General features: G+C 40.1%; 1 protein-coding gene across 1 annotated transcript in view; it reads left to right on the plus strand.

Annotated features, from left to right (window-relative positions):
* celsr1a (cadherin EGF LAG seven-pass G-type receptor 1a) overlaps positions 1–19,054 on the plus strand; it is a 108,030-nt gene that overhangs the window by 84,363 nt on the left and 4,613 nt on the right. The window contains 19 exon segments of the mRNA XM_042511006.1: positions 1,787–1,888; positions 3,887–3,981; positions 4,440–4,649; positions 4,970–5,153; positions 6,088–6,231; positions 6,341–6,530; positions 7,184–7,351; positions 7,455–7,581; positions 7,675–7,875; positions 12,285–12,459; positions 13,324–13,436; positions 13,657–13,736; positions 14,550–14,676; positions 14,799–14,924; positions 15,180–15,200; positions 15,203–15,318; positions 17,574–17,671; positions 17,795–17,938; positions 18,746–19,015. Coding sequence (XP_042366940.1) covers positions 1,787–1,888; positions 3,887–3,981; positions 4,440–4,649; positions 4,970–5,153; positions 6,088–6,231; positions 6,341–6,530; positions 7,184–7,351; positions 7,455–7,581; positions 7,675–7,875; positions 12,285–12,459; positions 13,324–13,436; positions 13,657–13,736; positions 14,550–14,676; positions 14,799–14,924; positions 15,180–15,200; positions 15,203–15,318; positions 17,574–17,671; positions 17,795–17,938; positions 18,746–19,015 — 2,691 coding nt within the window.

The following is a 19,054-nucleotide window of genomic DNA, read 5'->3' on the forward strand; positions in this document are numbered from 1 at the left end:
CATTATTTTAACACACGCTCATACGTCTTAGGTATGCAGGTGCAGGGAGTGTGTTCTGCCATATAAATGTTTGCGTTCTTGTATGAAGTGTTAATTATGTTGCACTTTGATCCCAGAGAAACAGTCTCTCATTCTGCTGGCCTCGGAGATGAACGATCAAATGACAATAAATTGTAATGACAGATTGATTTGTAATCACATGTATTTAAAATATAGCCTTTCCTAAATTAGCACTTTGTTTTCTAGAAACTGTAATTTCAAGGCAAGAGAACAGGAAATTGAGCAAATAAGATATTAAACGATACTCCTGAGGATTGCAAAAAGGGGTAAAAAAAAAAAAAAAAAAGTACATAATTTTTCAGCAAATTTTAATCAATTAGCCCTGAAATAGGGCTAATTTTTACTTACAATAAATAGACTCATGTCTAAATACATAAATGAAGTTCATATTTTTCCAAAAATACTGTCAAAGAAAAGTGAAACCACAAAATTCACATAAATTTGTCTGACTAAAGAATAGTTTGAAGTTTTCATGTCAAGGGCGGTAATGGGGGAAAAATATTTCAGAAGTTGGGTGTATTATTCCTTTAAATGTTCATTCACTGAGTGATCCCGGATGAATCGATGAAGTGTCAAAGGGAGACAAATATTGTCGCTCACATCTGCTGGTGCTGCAGTTGAGCTAACTGCACGTCTTTGTCATCACCCAGTCAAGCAGAAGAGGCAAGTCTGGCTAGTGAGCAGACTTGGCAGTGAGACTGCACACGCACAATACAGTACAGATGAATAGATGACAAAACCACAAAGTCCCATGAACAGAACATGAATGTCAATGTGTTCACTGTTTGACCCAAAATGAAGCTCGTCAAAGTCTCAGAACGTGTTTGGACTCTTAATGGAGTTCAATGTGACAAGATGGTTCCCTTTATTTAAATAAAGATGCGTTGTTAATTATTATTTAAATGGATTTTAGACAATTCAGGTCTAAAGGGTCAAATAAATTCTGATGCAGGGGAGTGAGGGAGGGAGTGTAGATGGAGGAATGAAACAAGCGAGAGGTTTCTTTGGTCATGTTCCTGTGGGTCACTGAGATGTGACCATCCATGGCAGGCCTCATACCGATCTGTCAGCTCTAAGCCAAACACAGAAGTTACTGTCACCACAGCCATCACTACTGACAGAGTGTGTTGTGTTTTAGTATAAATTATCCTTAAAGAAAGGGCAAGTATGATCAAAAAAATGGAAGAAATAAAATATTAGGTTACATAATGACTGTTAAAAGAACACGTTTTATTCAAATTATGAAGTATGTGTCATAGTAGCACTTAAGAGTTAATGAATCACTGAGGGATTAGAGGCCGTGTGCAGCTAAACTGAGCCACAAACAAGCCAACAAGTCTGCAGGTCCCAGCTTGGTTTGTCCAGGAGATTTATTAACCCTGATCTGCTAGAATGGCTGATGTATCACAGCTTATTTTATGTCACTGTGCTGGTCCGTCTGCTGTTTCATAATGTGGAGTGGCGTCCTCCTGAGATGGAACCAAAGCAGGCGTTGACTAATAAAAGAGACATTTTTATGGGAAAAGTTGGTCCAGCTTCAGTTGATGTCTTAAGGATCATTTTAAGAATCATGCAATGCTCTCAAAAACATTTTTTTGCATTCAAATACCTGCCTTATACATCAATGTGATGTAGGTTGTATGTATAGAAAATGGTGTGTGTTTTACCTCCTGGCCCTGAATCAAAGCCAGCTTCAGGTTTTAAACCATTTTCCTTGTCTTCACAGTGGTGTACGAGGGCTGTCCCAAGGCCTTTGATGCAGGCATCTGGTGGCCCAAGACCAAATTTGGACGCCCCGCCGCCATGAATTGTCCCAAAGGATCAGTCGGTGAGTGCTTTTAAATTCCTCTGATGACGGCAGCTACACATGGAGTAAATAATTAGCTCTCAGCTGAAGGGAGATCAGAAGAGTTTCAGGCCACTGCTTGCTAAGGTCACATTTTAGAGTTAAAATGTATTTTTTTATTTCAGGAAAATGTATGCGTTACAGGAATAGTTTCACATTTTATTGTTTTCAGACAGAGCCAGGGTAGCTTTGTCCACTTTTTCCAGTTTTTATCATTAGCTATTTTTTTCTCAGTTTAGGTGGCTAACAGCCAACCAGTAATCACAAGTGATACTTACCGGAAAATGTTATATGATAAATCATAATGTACACACAATCCAACTGACAGAGTAATTAGTTACAAAACTACAGTATATCTACCTAAAGTTAGCTAACATCAGCTACAAAAAGGTATTGGCCATATCATATCAAGTAACACTGTAGGTCCAAAACCGTTGAGTGTATTTCATTAAACAAGGGTGTTATATTGCCTATGAATAAACTGTTTGACTTAGATTGTTTTTTTTTTTTGTTTTGTCAAAATTCATACAAGGAGGAACTTTTTCATAGTTGTAAAATACCAAATAAAAAGGGGGGTTCTCATGTTAGAGGTAGGGTTTAAAAACTGGTCTGAAAACGCCATTGTCTTGCTTAAAAAAAGAGCACACGCCAGTCTCTGTGCCAAAATATTCTCTGTTATTGAGCAACAGCAGTCAGATTTATATCTGCATGGGTGGCTGTGTGTTTGTGAGTTAATGTATTTTAAGGCATGTAAGCACACACTCTCTCTTTGTCTCTGAATCTTAACAACACAGTAATAAGGTTCTCTGATTGGTCCGTTAATCCACTAGGGCTTTCTCATCAGCCAATCATGTTCAGGTTTGTCTGTAGAGGCTTTTGAAAAAAAAAAAAGGTACACTAAGAGCTGACGGTAATACCCCTCCTCCTCATCCAGCTGTGCGTGATAGAAGGAGGGAGACAGTAGAGGAGAACTCAAGACTCAAGTTCACTGACCTGCTCCTCCGTAAAGCACTGTCACTTTCCTGGTTACCCCCGTAGTTACTGCTGTCACCATGGCGACCCCATTGTTGTCTCCCCAGACTCATTGGGGAACTTATTTGCTAACAGTGCTCGTCGCCTTCTCTTAGCTCCAACTGGCAAGTCCCTCAGCCGTTTCTTCTTCCTTTGCAACAATAGCATTTGAAGACACTTTGCATTTGGATGAAGTCTTTTCTCAAACTGAATCAGACTGGAACAAGGCAGCACGGTTTTAAATATTTAAACCACTAGGAAGGGTTTTGCAATCTTTTATTTATTTAACTGTTGCACACATTCAGTTGAATTCTTCTTTTTTGACTGACTTTCAGCTTTTTAGGACATGTAAAGAAAATAGAAATTGAACTGTTTAACTTGCATTCAAAATCCCATACAAACATGTTAGTTAGTGGGCTAAAAGTTATTTTTTTGGGGGGGGGGGTGTCTTAAACCTTTGTATGAAACCAACAGTATGTGAATTACATACTTTTCTGGTGAAATTGTACAGTATGCAAATACAAAATATCCCCAGTTTTTGAGTAATAAATACCGCATGAGTCTTCTGCCTGATGTGAAACTTAGGAAACACTATATGAAGTAAGTGGTAGGGATACAAGTGCATAGTATTAGATTTCAGATGCAGAGGTAGTTGCCAGTTTCAAAATTTCAGTTTTTTTTATTTTTTAGCCCTCAGTAGTGTCTGTTGGTATTACATTCAGGCTGCGTACATCCCCAATAACCTTGACTAAAAATGTATGGCAGCTGGTAATTAGCCTGAGAGGTAAAACCCAGGGTAAAAAGTCATAATGTCCTGTAACGGTTCAAAATAGCGCTGTATTATTGTCCCTAAGATTTTGTGAACACATTGTATATACTCACTTAACTAGGTGTGTAACTTGGCTCCCTCCCATATGTCTGTGACACAAACCTAATTAAAATTTCCTTTGTGTTTCGGGGTTTTTACAGGTACTGCCATCCGCCACTGCAGTGATGAGAAGGGCTGGTTGTCACCTGAACTCTTCAACTGCACCACCGTCACCTTCTCCCATCTGACGAAAGTGGTGAGTCTTACACAAACACATTTATACTGTCACTTTTGGCCCCAAAATCTCTTACTCACTTTCTCCAAGGTTTCACATAATAAAGAGGAAATGTGTATTATTCCTTCAATAATTTGCTCAGTCAGTGAAACCACTTTGGACATCACATAAATGATTTCTAAATGATTTCTGTCTCTCCAAATAATAATCATGACTACTTGTAGTTACTTGAAAATAAAACTATGCGTTGTAAGAGTGCCCTCAACAAAGTGTAATTTTATAGGATGAAGTCTAAGGGAGATTTAAACAAAGTATTGCACCTATTGTATTTGAACCAGCACCTAATACTTGAGGCGTAAACTTCTCAAAGCCCCACTAATCCCCGGATTGACCAATTTCTATTATGTTTCCTCACACCCACTCAGCTTGCCTTTGCCTTGACCTGCTTGTTCTCTTCCCTCGTCCCTCCTTTCTGTCAGAATGAGGACCTACGACGCAACAGCACTAGGATGGACAGTGAGCGCTCCAAAACCATTGTGCGTATGCTTCACAGCGCCACCAACAACACCGGGCATTACTACGGCAATGACGTGAAGACAGCCGCCCAGCTGTTGAATTATGTGCTGCAGTACGAGAGCCGGCAGGCGGGGTTTGACCTCACCGCCATGAGGGACGCAGAGTTCAATGAGGTAGAGAAGAAAACTAACAAGATGTACAAATCAGCTTTTACCAAATGTTTCAGTGATTACCTGCTGTGGACTCTCCTAGCTGGATTCCAACGTCTAGCTTTCATTCAGTGAATTCCAGTCTGAATCACTGGGAGCACTGGTGGCACACTGCCCTCCACTGGTTGATACTCACTGGGAGAGCAATTTGATCCATCACTTGCAGTTATCCAATACTTCCACCTTTGCCATATAATTTAACTCTTTGCATTTAAGTTCTATATTTATAGTTAAATGCTATAAAATGCTACTTTAATCATAGTTGCCTTATTTTGGATTTCCAGAACCTGGTGCGAGCCGGTAGCGCCATCCTGGATCCTGACACCAAGGAGCATTGGGAGCAGATCCAGAAGACTGAAGGTGGAACTGCACATCTGCTCCACAACTTTGAGGAGTACGCCAACACCCTGGCACAGAACGTCAGGAAAACCTACCTGAAACCCTTCACCATCGTCACCGACAACATGAGTGAGTGGGCCAACTGTAATTACCCATGTGACACATCTGAGGTCTTATCTACACGTACACAGATTTTTATTTTTACTTTTAATGAAGAATATTTTTCTCAACATTTAGGGCGCTCGTCCACATGCAAACAGAGTTTTAGGTCACTAAAATTGAGATGCTTTTTAGAATACCTTCTAAGGTATCAAAAAAAACTACCTCTGGTTACTATTTATTTCTGTGGATATGTAAAACAGAGTTTTTAAAACACATTGACATTATCTTCTCAATTTGCGCATGCCCATTGTTGCTTTGTGTAAAGAGCATATGCTAGAAACAACAATAATACCAGACTTCTGATTTCTTTGCATTTGGTTTGCACTATGTGGTCTTATGACTACGTAACACCTAAATCTAATGTTGCTGCGCCACTTAACGAACAAATGGAGGCATCTGCTGCACCCATTGTTTTTGCTCCACCTTAGTGTCTGCAGTTTAAAGTCTGCCAAAAACAACAGTTTTAGATCTGACTCAGGCTAACCAAGCAGCTGGTGTGACACTTTCCAGACTGGCATTGTTGTCGGTGTGGAATGAAAGGAAAACATTAGCATGTCCACACCATCACTCTTGAGTTTGAATGAGCTACTTCATCCCTTTTTAGAACAGGAATCCATGTTTATGAGATCTCCAATAGGTGTTTTGAAAAATGTATACTCTTTGATAATGATAATACTCTTAACTACGTTTGTGATGAGGGAGGACTGCTCAAGACAGCTGACGCCTCAAGCATTTGGGGTCTTTTTTGCATTCTATTGTATTGTAGATATTTTGTGAAAAAAGAAGGTCCTGTGGAGTATTTTTTTTAAATAGAAGGGGAAAAATCAGTTTTCAAAAATGTCTGTGTAAGTGTAGACTGGGCCTAAGATATCATCCCCATTTTTTCCTCTGTCTCCATTAGTTCTAACCGTGGACTACCTAGATGTGTCGGACCCAGAGAGGGCCACGTTGCCTCGGTTCCAGGACATTGAAGAGACGTACTCCAAAGACCTTGGGTCATCCGTCCACTTTCCTCAGTTCAACCTCCGCACTGAGGGTCACAAAGGTAGGAATACTGGCAGAATCACACCAGTTTAGAATTTGAAAAAAAAAAAACATTAAAGCACATGTATAATTTCAGTCCTTCAATTTTATCTCTTGTTATTCCCTTTTAGCAAAGCCCACCCCTGCTCCTCCAACTCAGACCGAAGCCCCACAGGAGCAGTCTGAGGAGCACACATTGTCTAGCAGGAGACGGCGTTATCTTGAGCCAGCTGCTCCTCTGCCGGTTGCTGTGGTGATAGTGTACAAATCCCTGGGAAAGCTCCTCCCGGAAAGATACGACCCTGACCGCAGGAGTCTGAGGTAGACCGTTAACCTATAGGCCTTTTAATAACTTCATCGTCATTACCTTCAGATACCTTCCCACTGCCATATGTGACATACGTGTTTTTGTCTGACACTAAAGCAACTTTCTCGTACACTTAACTTGGATTAAATTATGAAGTGTAATCCAGATGTTAACAAGCCCTAAAAGAATGGGGAAGAAAATGGCCCACACACCATCTAAAACTCTAAAAACTCTCTACTGTACTTTCCAGTGTGTAAACACTTCTTCATATTCTGTAAACTTTTGGAAAAAAAACTTGCATCACATGGAAATATTTCATCTTTAATGTTAATACATGTCATAATATTTACTGAAGGTGTGTTTGAAGGAACCACCTTATCAGCGCCTGCATAGGATAAGTAAAAATTCTGTTTGGTTATTCAGAAAAACTGAACTGAGTAAGGGAGTGTTTTGTGCTCTTGATGTGTGTGGAAAGAAAGCGAGTTACAAAGAACAGTTTCCAAGATAAGATAAGAATTTATGTGACTAAATGTAAATAAACAATCTACTGCACATGAGTGGATATGCCTGCAGAAATCCTGTGTGGGAAAAGCCATAAAAAGCAAATGAAAACTTTCTGTAGGTCAGTGAAAATGCAGTATAATTGTGTTTTTTAACAACTTTCCAGGATCCCGAACCGTCCAGTGATCAACACAGCCATCGTGAGCGCCACGGTGCACAGCGAGGGTCCGCCTCTTCCTCCCATTTTGGAGCCCCCCATCACCTTGGAGTACACCATGCTGGAGACGGAGGAGAGGACCAAACCTGTGTGTGTCTTCTGGAACCACTCCCTTGCGTGAGTTGAACTTCACACACACATATGCATGCCTAAAGGTATTCAGTGAGAATTTCTAAAAAAAAATTTGTTTCATCTGTTATGTGTGTGTTGGTGTGTGTAGGATCGGAGGTACAGGCGGCTGGTCTGCTAAAGGCTGCGAGGTGCTCAACAGAAACAACAGCCACATCAGCTGTCAGTGTAACCACATGACCAGCTTTGCCGTGCTCATGGACATTTCCAAGAGAGAGGTATTGCCGAAATGATAGGAAACAACCCAGCTTGGTATTTTCAGCCTTTTGCGTTGTTATTGACTCCTGATGTCTTTGGACTTCTCTCCGCAGCATGGCGACGTTCTCCCCCTGAAGATCGTCACCTACACCACTGTGTCGGTCTCCCTGTTGCTCCTCCTCATCACCTTCATCCTGTTGTGCCTTTTGCGCCGGCTTCGCTCCAACCTGCACGCCATCCACAGGAACCTGGTAGCGGCGCTCTTCTTCTCTGAGCTCGTCTTCCTGCTTGGCATCAATCAGACGGACAACCCGGTGAGTTCATTTTTTGAAAATGAAAAGCTCACAAAAAATAAGTGCATGTGTGATGGAGACACTTTGCTGTATATCTGCAGAATGTGCTCATTGTGTAAGGCAGTGATTCCTAACAGACCCCCACAGCCCTGTCAGATGGACTCAAGTCCCCCTTCTTTAACACGACCTGTCATTTTTCAAATATGTTCATTGGAATTGTTTTTAAATTGGAAATTATTCAATGTTGTTTGTTATATCAAAGTGGAATATACGACAGTCTGCTTAAGTGGTTTTTACTAACGTTCCTACCACTTTGAGTGGTATCTGAGTGATTGTTGTTGCTTTTAGCTGACTATATAAACTATTTATGTTTGTCTCAATTACATTAAGCTAAATAACCAAACAGTTTACATTTAGTGGAAAGCTGCTTAGACGTCTCTGCTCTCTCACAATTTTTTTTGCAGCATCCATTTTTCAGGTGTTACAGCTGACACAGTGGATATATTTACTTTTTTTAAAATCTAATCCCATTTTCTATTGTTTCAAATAAGTTGAGCAGCTCCAAAATCTCTCCGATGAACCTTTTGGCATCTTCAGATGTATCACTGGTTGGCTATTACTGATTTTAGGGATTTTACAGTGGTTCAAGGTAAAGTTTGCTTATATGACAGCCTTGGCTTGCTCTGCTTGCAACAATTGGACAGGAAGTCACCTCAGACCTGCAGTTTTCTACATTATAGATTTTTTTTCTTTGTTCAAGTGGCACTGTGCTGCAATATGCATAAGTCAGGAGGAGCAGTAACATGAATAATATCCTCGGGAGATGCACATGATACTGGGACACACCAGTTAGTATTTTTCCGATACTTGTGGCATGGTAGAACTTGAGTTGGGATAAGGACGTCTCTCTCAGGTGTTTGCTGTTTTAAAAACTGCCAGGCAGATATTTGTTCTGCCTGCAGGCAGCCATCTAAGGTGGTGCTGACAGGGGCTTTGCCAGGCTTAATGGGCCAAGACCTACCTGAGACTTTCTTTATTTAACAGATTATGTGTTTTGATGCTCAGCTAATGATTGTCGTAGTATGGAATGTGCTGGTTGCCAAGCCCTCTCCAAATAAGTTGATTTTATTGAACTGATCCCCGGCTGGAGATAACTGTGTTACTGTAAACCTCTCTAATGACAAACGTGTAACATAAAGCCTGAGATAGTGCAGAGTCTGGACTCAAAAATCTAATGAGCTTATTATGTTAAATTAATAATCTAGTTTGCAGTTGGGTAGGTCACAGTAATGGCCGTGCGTGTGCACACACACTGACATACAGTGAAGGATCAAAAGGTGTGGGAATTCTTTGAAGTCTGCTGACACAGACATTCGGACTCACACACACACTCACATGCACACACACACCTTCATGTGCCAGTAGCAGAGACATGCTGTGACTGGTACTTGTCTCCAGAAACAGCCCTCAGGGCGTGAGGCACTGGCAAGAGGCTTCCCAAAACAACTTCTTAATTTTCACTTGATAAATGTCTTGCATGTCTGTGGTACAGAAAACATCATTAATCTGTTAATTGGCTGGTAATCCTGTTTATTTTTAGAGGATGTGAGGTTTGAAAAGTTAAGACATTTGATAGGCTTTTAGGAGACACAAGGACAGATATAAACAGTGGACAAACAACAAGCGGAGTTCAGATAAACATATTTGATGAAGCTGATGTACTTGCACTTTTTGGGTTGTATCCAAATGGTTTAATGTACTTATTGTAAGTTGCTTTTGACAAAGGCTAAATAAATGTAAAATCATGTAGTTCTAAATTTTAAAAAATCTGACAAGAGGCTTTGTATATCTGATAGTGATAGTTACATCTATACATATTAATTCACCATTGCCCGTCTGATTCATCAGATTTTCTTATTTTAAGTACTTTTTTTGATGCATACTCAGCTCTTTAACCCTCCTTAGGTTGTCCACATTCAAGTATTGAGAACAGAAGCAAAAATGGAGAAAAGTCTGCCAACTTGCTCAGTAATATAGAACAATATCTTTGCAAATGTTAACTAAGTTATAACAAACAAAAGCTCCTAGACATACAAGACCATGTGGTGCTTCAGCAGCAATAATACATTATTTTTTCTTTCAAGAGTTATATAACGTTACTTTAAAATGAATGCGTCACCTCTGACTTGTCTGGCTAAACCAGATGTCTACAGTCTTTCACAAGATCAACAGACCCAACTGTCAGTCCCGAAACACTGTGGTTGGTAGTAACTGCCAACCACCAGCCATCAGCCAGATGCTGATACCCAGTCTCACTATGGAAATTCCCCCTTTTTTTAATAAATAGGATACCTGCTGTCCCATCAAAAAAACAATGGAAACAAAAATCATAGAATAAAGAGAACTCAAACTGACTCATGCGCCTCAGAACAAAATCTGGCAGACAATTTGATATCCCCTCTATATTTTGATAAACAATAAGTCCTCATAAATGAAAAATGCCTAAATATGAAAGCAAAGGGGCACAATAACCAACAAACCAGGATAAAATATTTGGAGCATGTACGATTTCAACTTCCAGGTAATTTGTGGGACTCCTGTCTTTTATATCTTTTAGAAATGTTCTGACTCACAGTGTTTTGACTATACTGATGGCGACTCAAGCTCTGACTAACAACATGCTGCATTGTCTGTAACTTTGATATTTTTTTTAAAAGAAGAAACCAAGTCTGCACAGACATTTTTAAAAAGGGAAAGAGTTTAATATTTTTGTTTTTTACATTTCTCTGAATTCATAAGTGCATGGTTGTGTGCATGCATGTCATTTATCAAGTGCTCAGGTGTGTGTGTGTCCGTGTGTGTGTGTGTATATGTTTCAACTGTGGAATGCTGTCAGTGTGTGCCCCGGGCCATCTGCAGGATGATTTATAACCCTGTCAAAGTAGTCTCTCTCTCTCGCTCTCTGATCTCCACGGCGATACAGCATTACTAAAATACAGTAACTCAACTGCTGGGACATTCCCTGACACACTGCATTCCTCCGATGCAGCAACAGACATGGAAATAAGGAGGGAGGAAGATAAAAGTGTGTGGGGACAGGTTGAGTTGGTGAAGTTTGTCATTTGAATAATTTTAGGTATGCTACTTTTAGGGCTGAAAATATTTCTTATTTTAATTCAATACTTTCTTTTTTGTTAATAAAAATGATGGAAAATTGTCTAAATAGTCCTCCACAGTTTTCTTGACGGAGGAGACATCTATAGAGTGTTTGTTTTGTCCGACCAACAGTCCAGGATCATATTTAATTTGAAATTATATAAAACCTAAAAAGACAGCAAATATTTACATTTAAGAGGCTGAAATTTTGGCTTTTGGGCACTTTGGGAGGTAGTTTTGGACCTTTATGTGTCCCCCAATGGGCTATTGGTTTTTCTTGAGTTGCAATGAAAAATGAAAAGGTGAATACAAGAAGTACAAGGGTTACAATATTCATAGAGGAAAAAGAAGAAAAAAGAGAAGAAAAGGGGTTAAAAAGAGGAGAAGGCAGCATGGTTGGTGATGTGCTGACACTGCCTGTACTTTACAGAGTTGAACAGTGAAAAGGCAGAGTTAGAAAGAGAGTTTTTATCTGTTAGTCTTGACTGATGCTTGTCTGAGGCAGGAACCAGAGGGCAGAAACGTAAATGCAGGGAGTGCGTACTGTCAGATATGATGGATTCCTCTCTCTTTCTCATGCGTTTGTCGTACAGTTCTGATAAGCAAATAATTAATGATTAATGACCTAAGTATGCATCTACTAACAGAGATTCCTTGTACGTCAATAGTACTAATGCCATGTTCACATGGGATAAGACACAGTCCCCAGCAAACCAGATATCATTTTAGTGAACTAGAGCACAAGGGTAAAATTAGGTGAGGATGGCAGAGAATACCAGCAACACTAACAGTTGACAGCATTGACATCCAGAGTTGAAATATTTTAACTTTTTGCTTTCCTCCACAACAGAATTTACTAATGTCTCACACAAGAAGAATACAATAAATTTGCCATTTTTTGTAAACACAAAATAAAACACAAAAAAAACCACACAAAATCAACATCACAACAACATTTTACCGTCCTGCCATTCTGTAAGGCTATTTTTTTAAATCTGTGCATTGGAAGCTGTTTCTGTCTGTCGTCTACTATTCACCTGATTCAGCATGAACATAGAATAAGGAATACAATTTTAATAAATGATAGAAGGGATGGATGATTGGCACAGGGCGGTTGCACTTACTTAATGTCTATTTGATGGACTGATAGAAAGGGCAAAAGCAAAATAACACAAGTTGTGGGGAAAACAGAGGTCCGTCTTGTTCATCGCTTATCTGGATTTGCTTAAAATGTAGACTCATACTTTTTTCTCTCCTTTTTTATCCCTCTTCAGTTTGTGTGCACTGTGATCGCCATCCTCCTCCACTATTTCTACATGTGCACCTTCGCCTGGATGTTCGTGGAGGGGCTGCATATCTACCGCATGCTGACAGAGCTGCGGAACATCAACCACGGCCACATGAGGTTCTACTACGCCATTGGCTGGGGCATCCCGGCTATTATCACTGGTGAGATACAGACACACACACAGATACATACACACTCAGAGAGAGCTGTGGAAGATGGCAGATTGTCAGGGTTCATTCGTGCTGTGACTCGTCTCTCCTGAAGAGGCTGTGATCCCCGTGAGAAAATGATTGAACAAGAGACAGAGGAGGAAAGAGACTACAAAAAAAACACACTTTTGAGAAACAGAGGTTATGTGGATGTTCACAATGTGTCAAAGGAAGACAAAAAGAGTAGCAGAGAAGCATGTGTGTGCATTGCTGGGAGTTTTATCTTGACACTCCGCAAACTCAAATAATTCATTGATTTATTTGTTTTTATGACCCCTTTTTATCGTCTCTCTTGGTTTAACTGCATCATAAAATTCCCATCATCTAGTTTCACCAATTAGTACCACCTTTTCAAGCTTGCCACTTATTGCATAGTATATTATATGACCCTTTGATGTATGATAAGATGACAGTAATATATTAAATACTCTGCAATGTGCCAACATGTTTTGGCAGTATCTGATGCCAACAAAGCTTCTTCAATTGGAATTTGGATTGAGACATAGTGTGAGAGATGTATAGAGTTACCGAGAAAAACCAACAGAGATCCAAAAAAGACAAACAGATAAGGACTAAAAATGACAAATGACAGTGACGAGTGACTCAGATGATAATAGGAAAACTGAAATAAAGGAGGAGGGACATTTTGGGTGTCTGCTTGCACTGTGGCACACCCACAAAAACTGCTAGGGAGGAGGAGAGGTGTGACAAAGGAAAGGAAAACCATGGAGGGAGATGAAAAAAGATTTTTAAGATGTCTTGACTTTGTTATTGAAAAAAACGCATGCTGTATGCCCCCTCTCTCTCTCTCTGTAGGTTTGGCAGTCGGTCTTGACCCTCAGGGTTACGGGAACCCAGATTTCTGCTGGCTCTCTGTCCATGACACACTCATCTGGAGCTTTGCAGGACCCATTTTTGTGGTTGTTTTGGTATGTGCATGAATTGAAATTGTCCCAGGAATAGCTGGCTCTTGTTGTCTATCTAGACTTCAACAGCAGGAGTTGGAAGTGATTTCATTTCATTATAAAACATCTAAATTATGTGAAAAATCAAAATATTACTCAAATATCCCAAAATAGTCCCGATAAATGTCAAATATACACAATTAAGTGTTCAGTTTCTAAATCGTTTTCCTCCCTCTCTTTCAAGGTGAACATCGTGATCTTTATTCTGGCCGCAAAGGCTTCATGTGGTCGCAGGCAGAAGGCCATGGAGAAATCAGGAGCGATGTAAGTCACATTTAGATTTTAACATGTAACACAAGATCCAAAGGTTAAAGGGACAGTTCAACCCCAAATCAAAAACATATTTTTCCTCTTACCTGTAGTGTTGTTTATCAGTCTAGACTGTTTTGTTGTGTGTTGTTGAGTGCTGAAGATATCAGCTGTGGAGATGTCTGCTTCTCTCAAATATAACAGAACTAGATAGCACTTGGCTTGTGATGCTCAAAGTGCCAAAGAATACATTTAAAAAACTCAACAGAATGTAACTACAATGACAATGACACACCAACAGTATCACCGCACAGAAGGAAGCGTGCATCTACTGCTAGCTCACCCAGCTCCACTGAGCTGGCTATTGATACAGCTCAGCCTACAATGGTGCCATTAATGTAAACATCACACTGGCAAGGTCTCTGAGCACGAGCCTCTTGTTTATGGGCAGATGCACGCTTCCTTCTGAGCAGTGAAAAGGTTGACAGGTGCAGGTCGGTAGAAAGAAAATAGTTCCTACATGAAACTGCTCACAACAAGGTCTGGATTATTTTCAGTAACCAGGTCATGATTTCTGGAAAGAGACATTGCTGTTGAATTTTTTAAATGTTATCTGTTTTTGGGAGAACCACAAACCAAGTCGCGTCGTCTAGTTCCATTATATTGGAGAGAAGACAGATATTTCTACAGCCAATAGCTCCAACTCTCAGCAACTCAATCCAAAACAATTTAGACTGATAAACAGCACTACAGCTGAGAGGAGAAATATATAGTATAACTTTTTTTGGCACTGGGAGAAGCTTATCCATGTCCTTTTTCTCTCTTCAGTCCTGCACTGCGAATGGCCTTCCTCCTTCTGCTGCTCATCAGTGCTACCTGGATGCTCGGACTGATGGCGGTCAACAGTGACGTAATGACCTTCCACTACCTGTTCGCTGTCTTCAGCGCTCTGCAGGTGACGCAGGATTTATGTTTAACCTCAACAGCCACTACACAAGACAAGATTTTATTTCATAATCATCATCAACATGTTTTTACTCTCCTGTTTGTAATACATCTCTTTCCTTCGCTTCACAGGGAGTTTTCATCTTCTTCTTCCATGTGGTCTTCAATAAAGAGGTGAGGAAAAACCTAAAGAACGTCTTCACAGGAAAGAAGAGCGTACCAGACGAATCCAGCACCACAAGAGCCTCTTTGCTCACAGTGAGTGAACAGTCATACACTAATATGGCCTCACATCTTTTTTTTTTTTTTTTTTTTTTTACATTTTTTGGCCTCATAGTTTAGGGTTTTTTTTTTTAAATATGTCATTTTACATGTAATCTTTTATGCATTTTTGTTTGTTTTTGTCACTGTTTGCACAAAAATCCTAAACTCATCAGACAAAACAAAGTCATTTTTTTTTTTGCTGTTTTCCGTCCTCCCCCTTCCTCCATTTTCTCATCCCTCCTTCCTCAGCGTTCTCTCAACTGCAACAACACACCTACACAGAAGACGGCCCGCTGTACCGCTCAGGTATCGGCGAGTCCACCGTCTCCCTGGACAGCACGCTCAGGTCAGCCAAGAGCCGCAGCAGCTACCTGGCTTACGCACTCAGGTACAACATGCTCACTGACCGCATGGCTGCTTCTACTACACTGCTGCATGAGGAGTGTGTGTATGTCTGCACATGTGTTGCTGTTTGTCCATTTCAGACTTCTCTTTTTGTTGTCTTTCTTTGTTACCCATCCTGCACGTCTGCTCATGCATCAAGGGTCTCACAAATACTAACACACCCCAAACCCCTTATTTATAGACACACACAGAGGTACACACACACCCTGTCACCCTGACATTATTCTCTACCTTATCCAAAGCACGGCTAAGTTAAGTTTCTCTACATTTTAAGGATATTTCTTTCCTTTCTTTTGCACATGTTCATGCTGCCACAGAAGGGCACTGTATAGTAACTCTACCTGCATGAAAAACCACGCTGAGATCTGCCAGTGCATGGCGTATGGCTTTGTTGCAACACACACATTATTGATATGCACCACTTATTAAAAAAAGAATAGAGCGCCTACTGCAGATCCATCCACACAGTCCATACACACTGTTTTATGTTTTCAAGTTACTCACTTTGTTCATGTGAAATGTGACTTCATAAGATGTTGTTTTGAAGCTGTGGGTTTCATGATGGGCAGTATAAAAAGAATGGCCAAATGAGGGCAAACTCTGGGAGCACATTCACTCGTGAATACATTTTCATAATTTAATGTTAATGTGATGAAACCTCAAAGCAATAGAACCGACAGATGACAAAAACACACTTCAAAAAGTTTCAACATAAAGTGAACATTATAACCTTCATGATGGTAGGATTTATTGCAGGGCTGTCATATTAAACTGCATTAGTTTAAGGTAAGGGAAGTTTATTTATATAACACATTTTATACACAGAAACATCTTAAGGTGCTGTACGTAATGATGTTTTATAAAAAGGCACAGGAATGAGGAATAAAAGTGCATAAAACATCTTTTTACATAAATAAAACTTTAAAAAGATACAAGTCGGACAAATTAAAGAGTGTAAAATAAACACATTAAAATAAAAAGTTTAATATCCTCCAGTTCCTCCAGTGGACAGCATACTAACTGAAAGCAGCTTCACCATATTTTGATCTGACTCTGTCACAAAATTAATTTTGTCATTATTATTTAATTTATTATTATTATATTTATATGTATTTATGGTATTTTATTAATGAAATATGGCACAGCATGTCTTATTTTTACTCACTGAAACAGTTTTTAGGGAGATATATTCATAATAAGTGATGGTAGACAGCCAAGAATCTATGGAGTTGTATATTATTGTGTAGAATCTATATTTGTGTGTAAATTTAGATCCTTTCTTTCTTATTAAGTATTATCATGGAGCACTTATGCTCCAGGACGAGTGTATTCGTGATTAATCTCTTAAACACTGACATTTTGAGCTACAGCTCTTTCAGGATATTTCATCTCAGGTTAATCTCACCCGCCCGTCTTGTACAGCTGTGTGTTTGCGTGTATCACAGACATGTTTTCATCGTCTGCGGAGTGGTGTTACATATACCTGGTGTCTTAAAAGAGTTTTACAGAATTAAGGTTAGGTCTGACTGTACGCCTTGGCTCATAAAGCTGTCATCTGGGTAACGTGAGCTGACACTGGGGTCAGTGAGAGCAAAAACGCCAGGAGGGGGAAGCAGGATGGCGTGCTGCCTGTGAGAGAGGAAAAGGGGAAGAAATAGAAAAAGAGGGGAGGAAGAAAGAGAGAGCAGGGAGACTTGGAAAATGAGAGAGATGAGACTGTACCTGTTTAAGTGGGAATGTAATACAGACACACATTGCTTTACCCTGCGGCAGTTGGCACGTCTTCAGCTGCTTCCAGAAGTTTCCCTCAGATCAGCCATCAGACAGGTCAAAGTATCCAGTAGTGTTTTTGCCCTCCAGCAAACATCTCGACCAACCTGGAATAAACAGCCGCAGATGGAGAGGAGAGATTACTGCAGGTTTAATAATAAGTCTTGAATTACCCTCCATTTATCCATCTGTGGATCTAGCAGCCAGTTTATTGACTTCAGCTTATTCAAGCACACCTCAACCACAATTTAATGTTTGTTTTAGTCTTTGTTTCAAGTTTTGTAACAAGAGATGTCTGGTGTTCCAGCTGTAAAAATGTTACTTGTCTCAAACCGCGAGTTTGGGCTTGAATTAACCTCCAGCTACGCCGTATTTCTCCTCGCTGCCTCGTCTTAATCTCCGCCTCTACTTTTCCACATTTCCATGTCCTCCTCTCTCTTCCTCCTTCCTGTGTCTGTCTTTACACAGGGAGGAGTCTGGTCAGAAGCCCAGCGTCTCTTCAGGAACAGCCAAAGGACACACAGATCTGGATGGACCTCTCTTCCACAGGAACGGCAAAGGAGACGGTGAGTTTTTAATGTGTCATTATTTAGTTACAGAACAAACATTTGCATGTTCACGAAAACATATAGCACTGTGCTTTTTATTAAGAGCTTCATCCTTCTACCTTCCCTGCTGCTCGTTTTCAGACTCTGACTCAGACAGTGAGCTGTCAGTTGATGAACAGAGCTCCTCCTATGCCTCCTCCCACTCCTCGGACAGTGAGGACGATGACATCGACGTCAAGCCAAAGTGGAACAACGAGAGGCAGCCTGTTCACAGCACACCTAAAGGTATTTAGATGCTCCTATTGACACAATATCATCAGTGGTAGGGTGTAATTAGGTACACTGAAATCATTTCAGCCTTGCAGATATTGTCATTTATACTCGACTACATTTATATGACTTTTCAGATTAAATTTTATGGACAAAATATATGATGAGCTTATAAAATATGATGTATCGCTTCCTGATTTTATTAAAGGTTGCTAACATTTGCTCCATGTAAATTGCTAATTACACATAAATGCCACACTAGAAAGAGTTATATTTTAATAGAAAATAGTTTAGCCATTTTTCTGTATCATAAGGGTTTCCAAAAGTGACACCTCAGTACACTGAGCTGATAATATTTACATTCAATATTTACTGAAGTAAGATTTTTAATGCAGAACTTGTAATGGATTATTTTTGCATTGTGTTATAGGACATTGTTCCTACATGAAACTGCTTATTATAAGGTCTGAGTAACCAGGTCATGATTCTGGAAAGAGGCATTGCTGTTTTCAGATGTATTTTTTTGGGCGCAATCTAGTTTCACCATATTGGAGAGATGACAGACATCTCTACAGCTGATATCTCTAACACTACCAATTCACACCAAAACAACCTAGACTGATAAATAGCACTACAGGTAAAGAATAAAAATATATATATTTCATTTTTGGGGTGGACTGTCCCTGTATGTCCCAATACCACACAAAAATTCAAAATATGTCGTATCAAAGAAATTGAGGATCCCTGCAACTAAAATGTTGAGGCTGACTGGAAATTAGTTTTAACGTCGCTGCTTCAACTATGTCTTCTTTTCCCCTCTAGTGGATTCAGTATCCAATCACGTGAAGCCATACTGGCCCACAGAGGCCACCACAGCCAGTGACAGTGAGGATCCTGGCGGGGCAGAAAGGCTGAGGGTGGAGACCAAGGTCAACGTGGAGCTGCATCCTGAAAATAAGCTCAACCACATTGGTGAAAGAGATAGGGAGACTCCCACAGAGAGAGACAAACAGACACCTGGTAATGCCAGAGACACGCCGCCAGCAGGCCAACCGCACAGCAACAGCAACCATCAACCAGAGCAGAGGAAAGGTGAGAGAGGAGAATTCTTTTGAAGCAAATCAAATGAAT

This window comes from Plectropomus leopardus, chromosome 22 (genome assembly GCF_008729295.1).
Source record: "Plectropomus leopardus isolate mb chromosome 22, YSFRI_Pleo_2.0, whole genome shotgun sequence".
Taxonomy (NCBI): Eukaryota; Metazoa; Chordata; class Actinopteri; order Perciformes; family Serranidae; genus Plectropomus; species Plectropomus leopardus.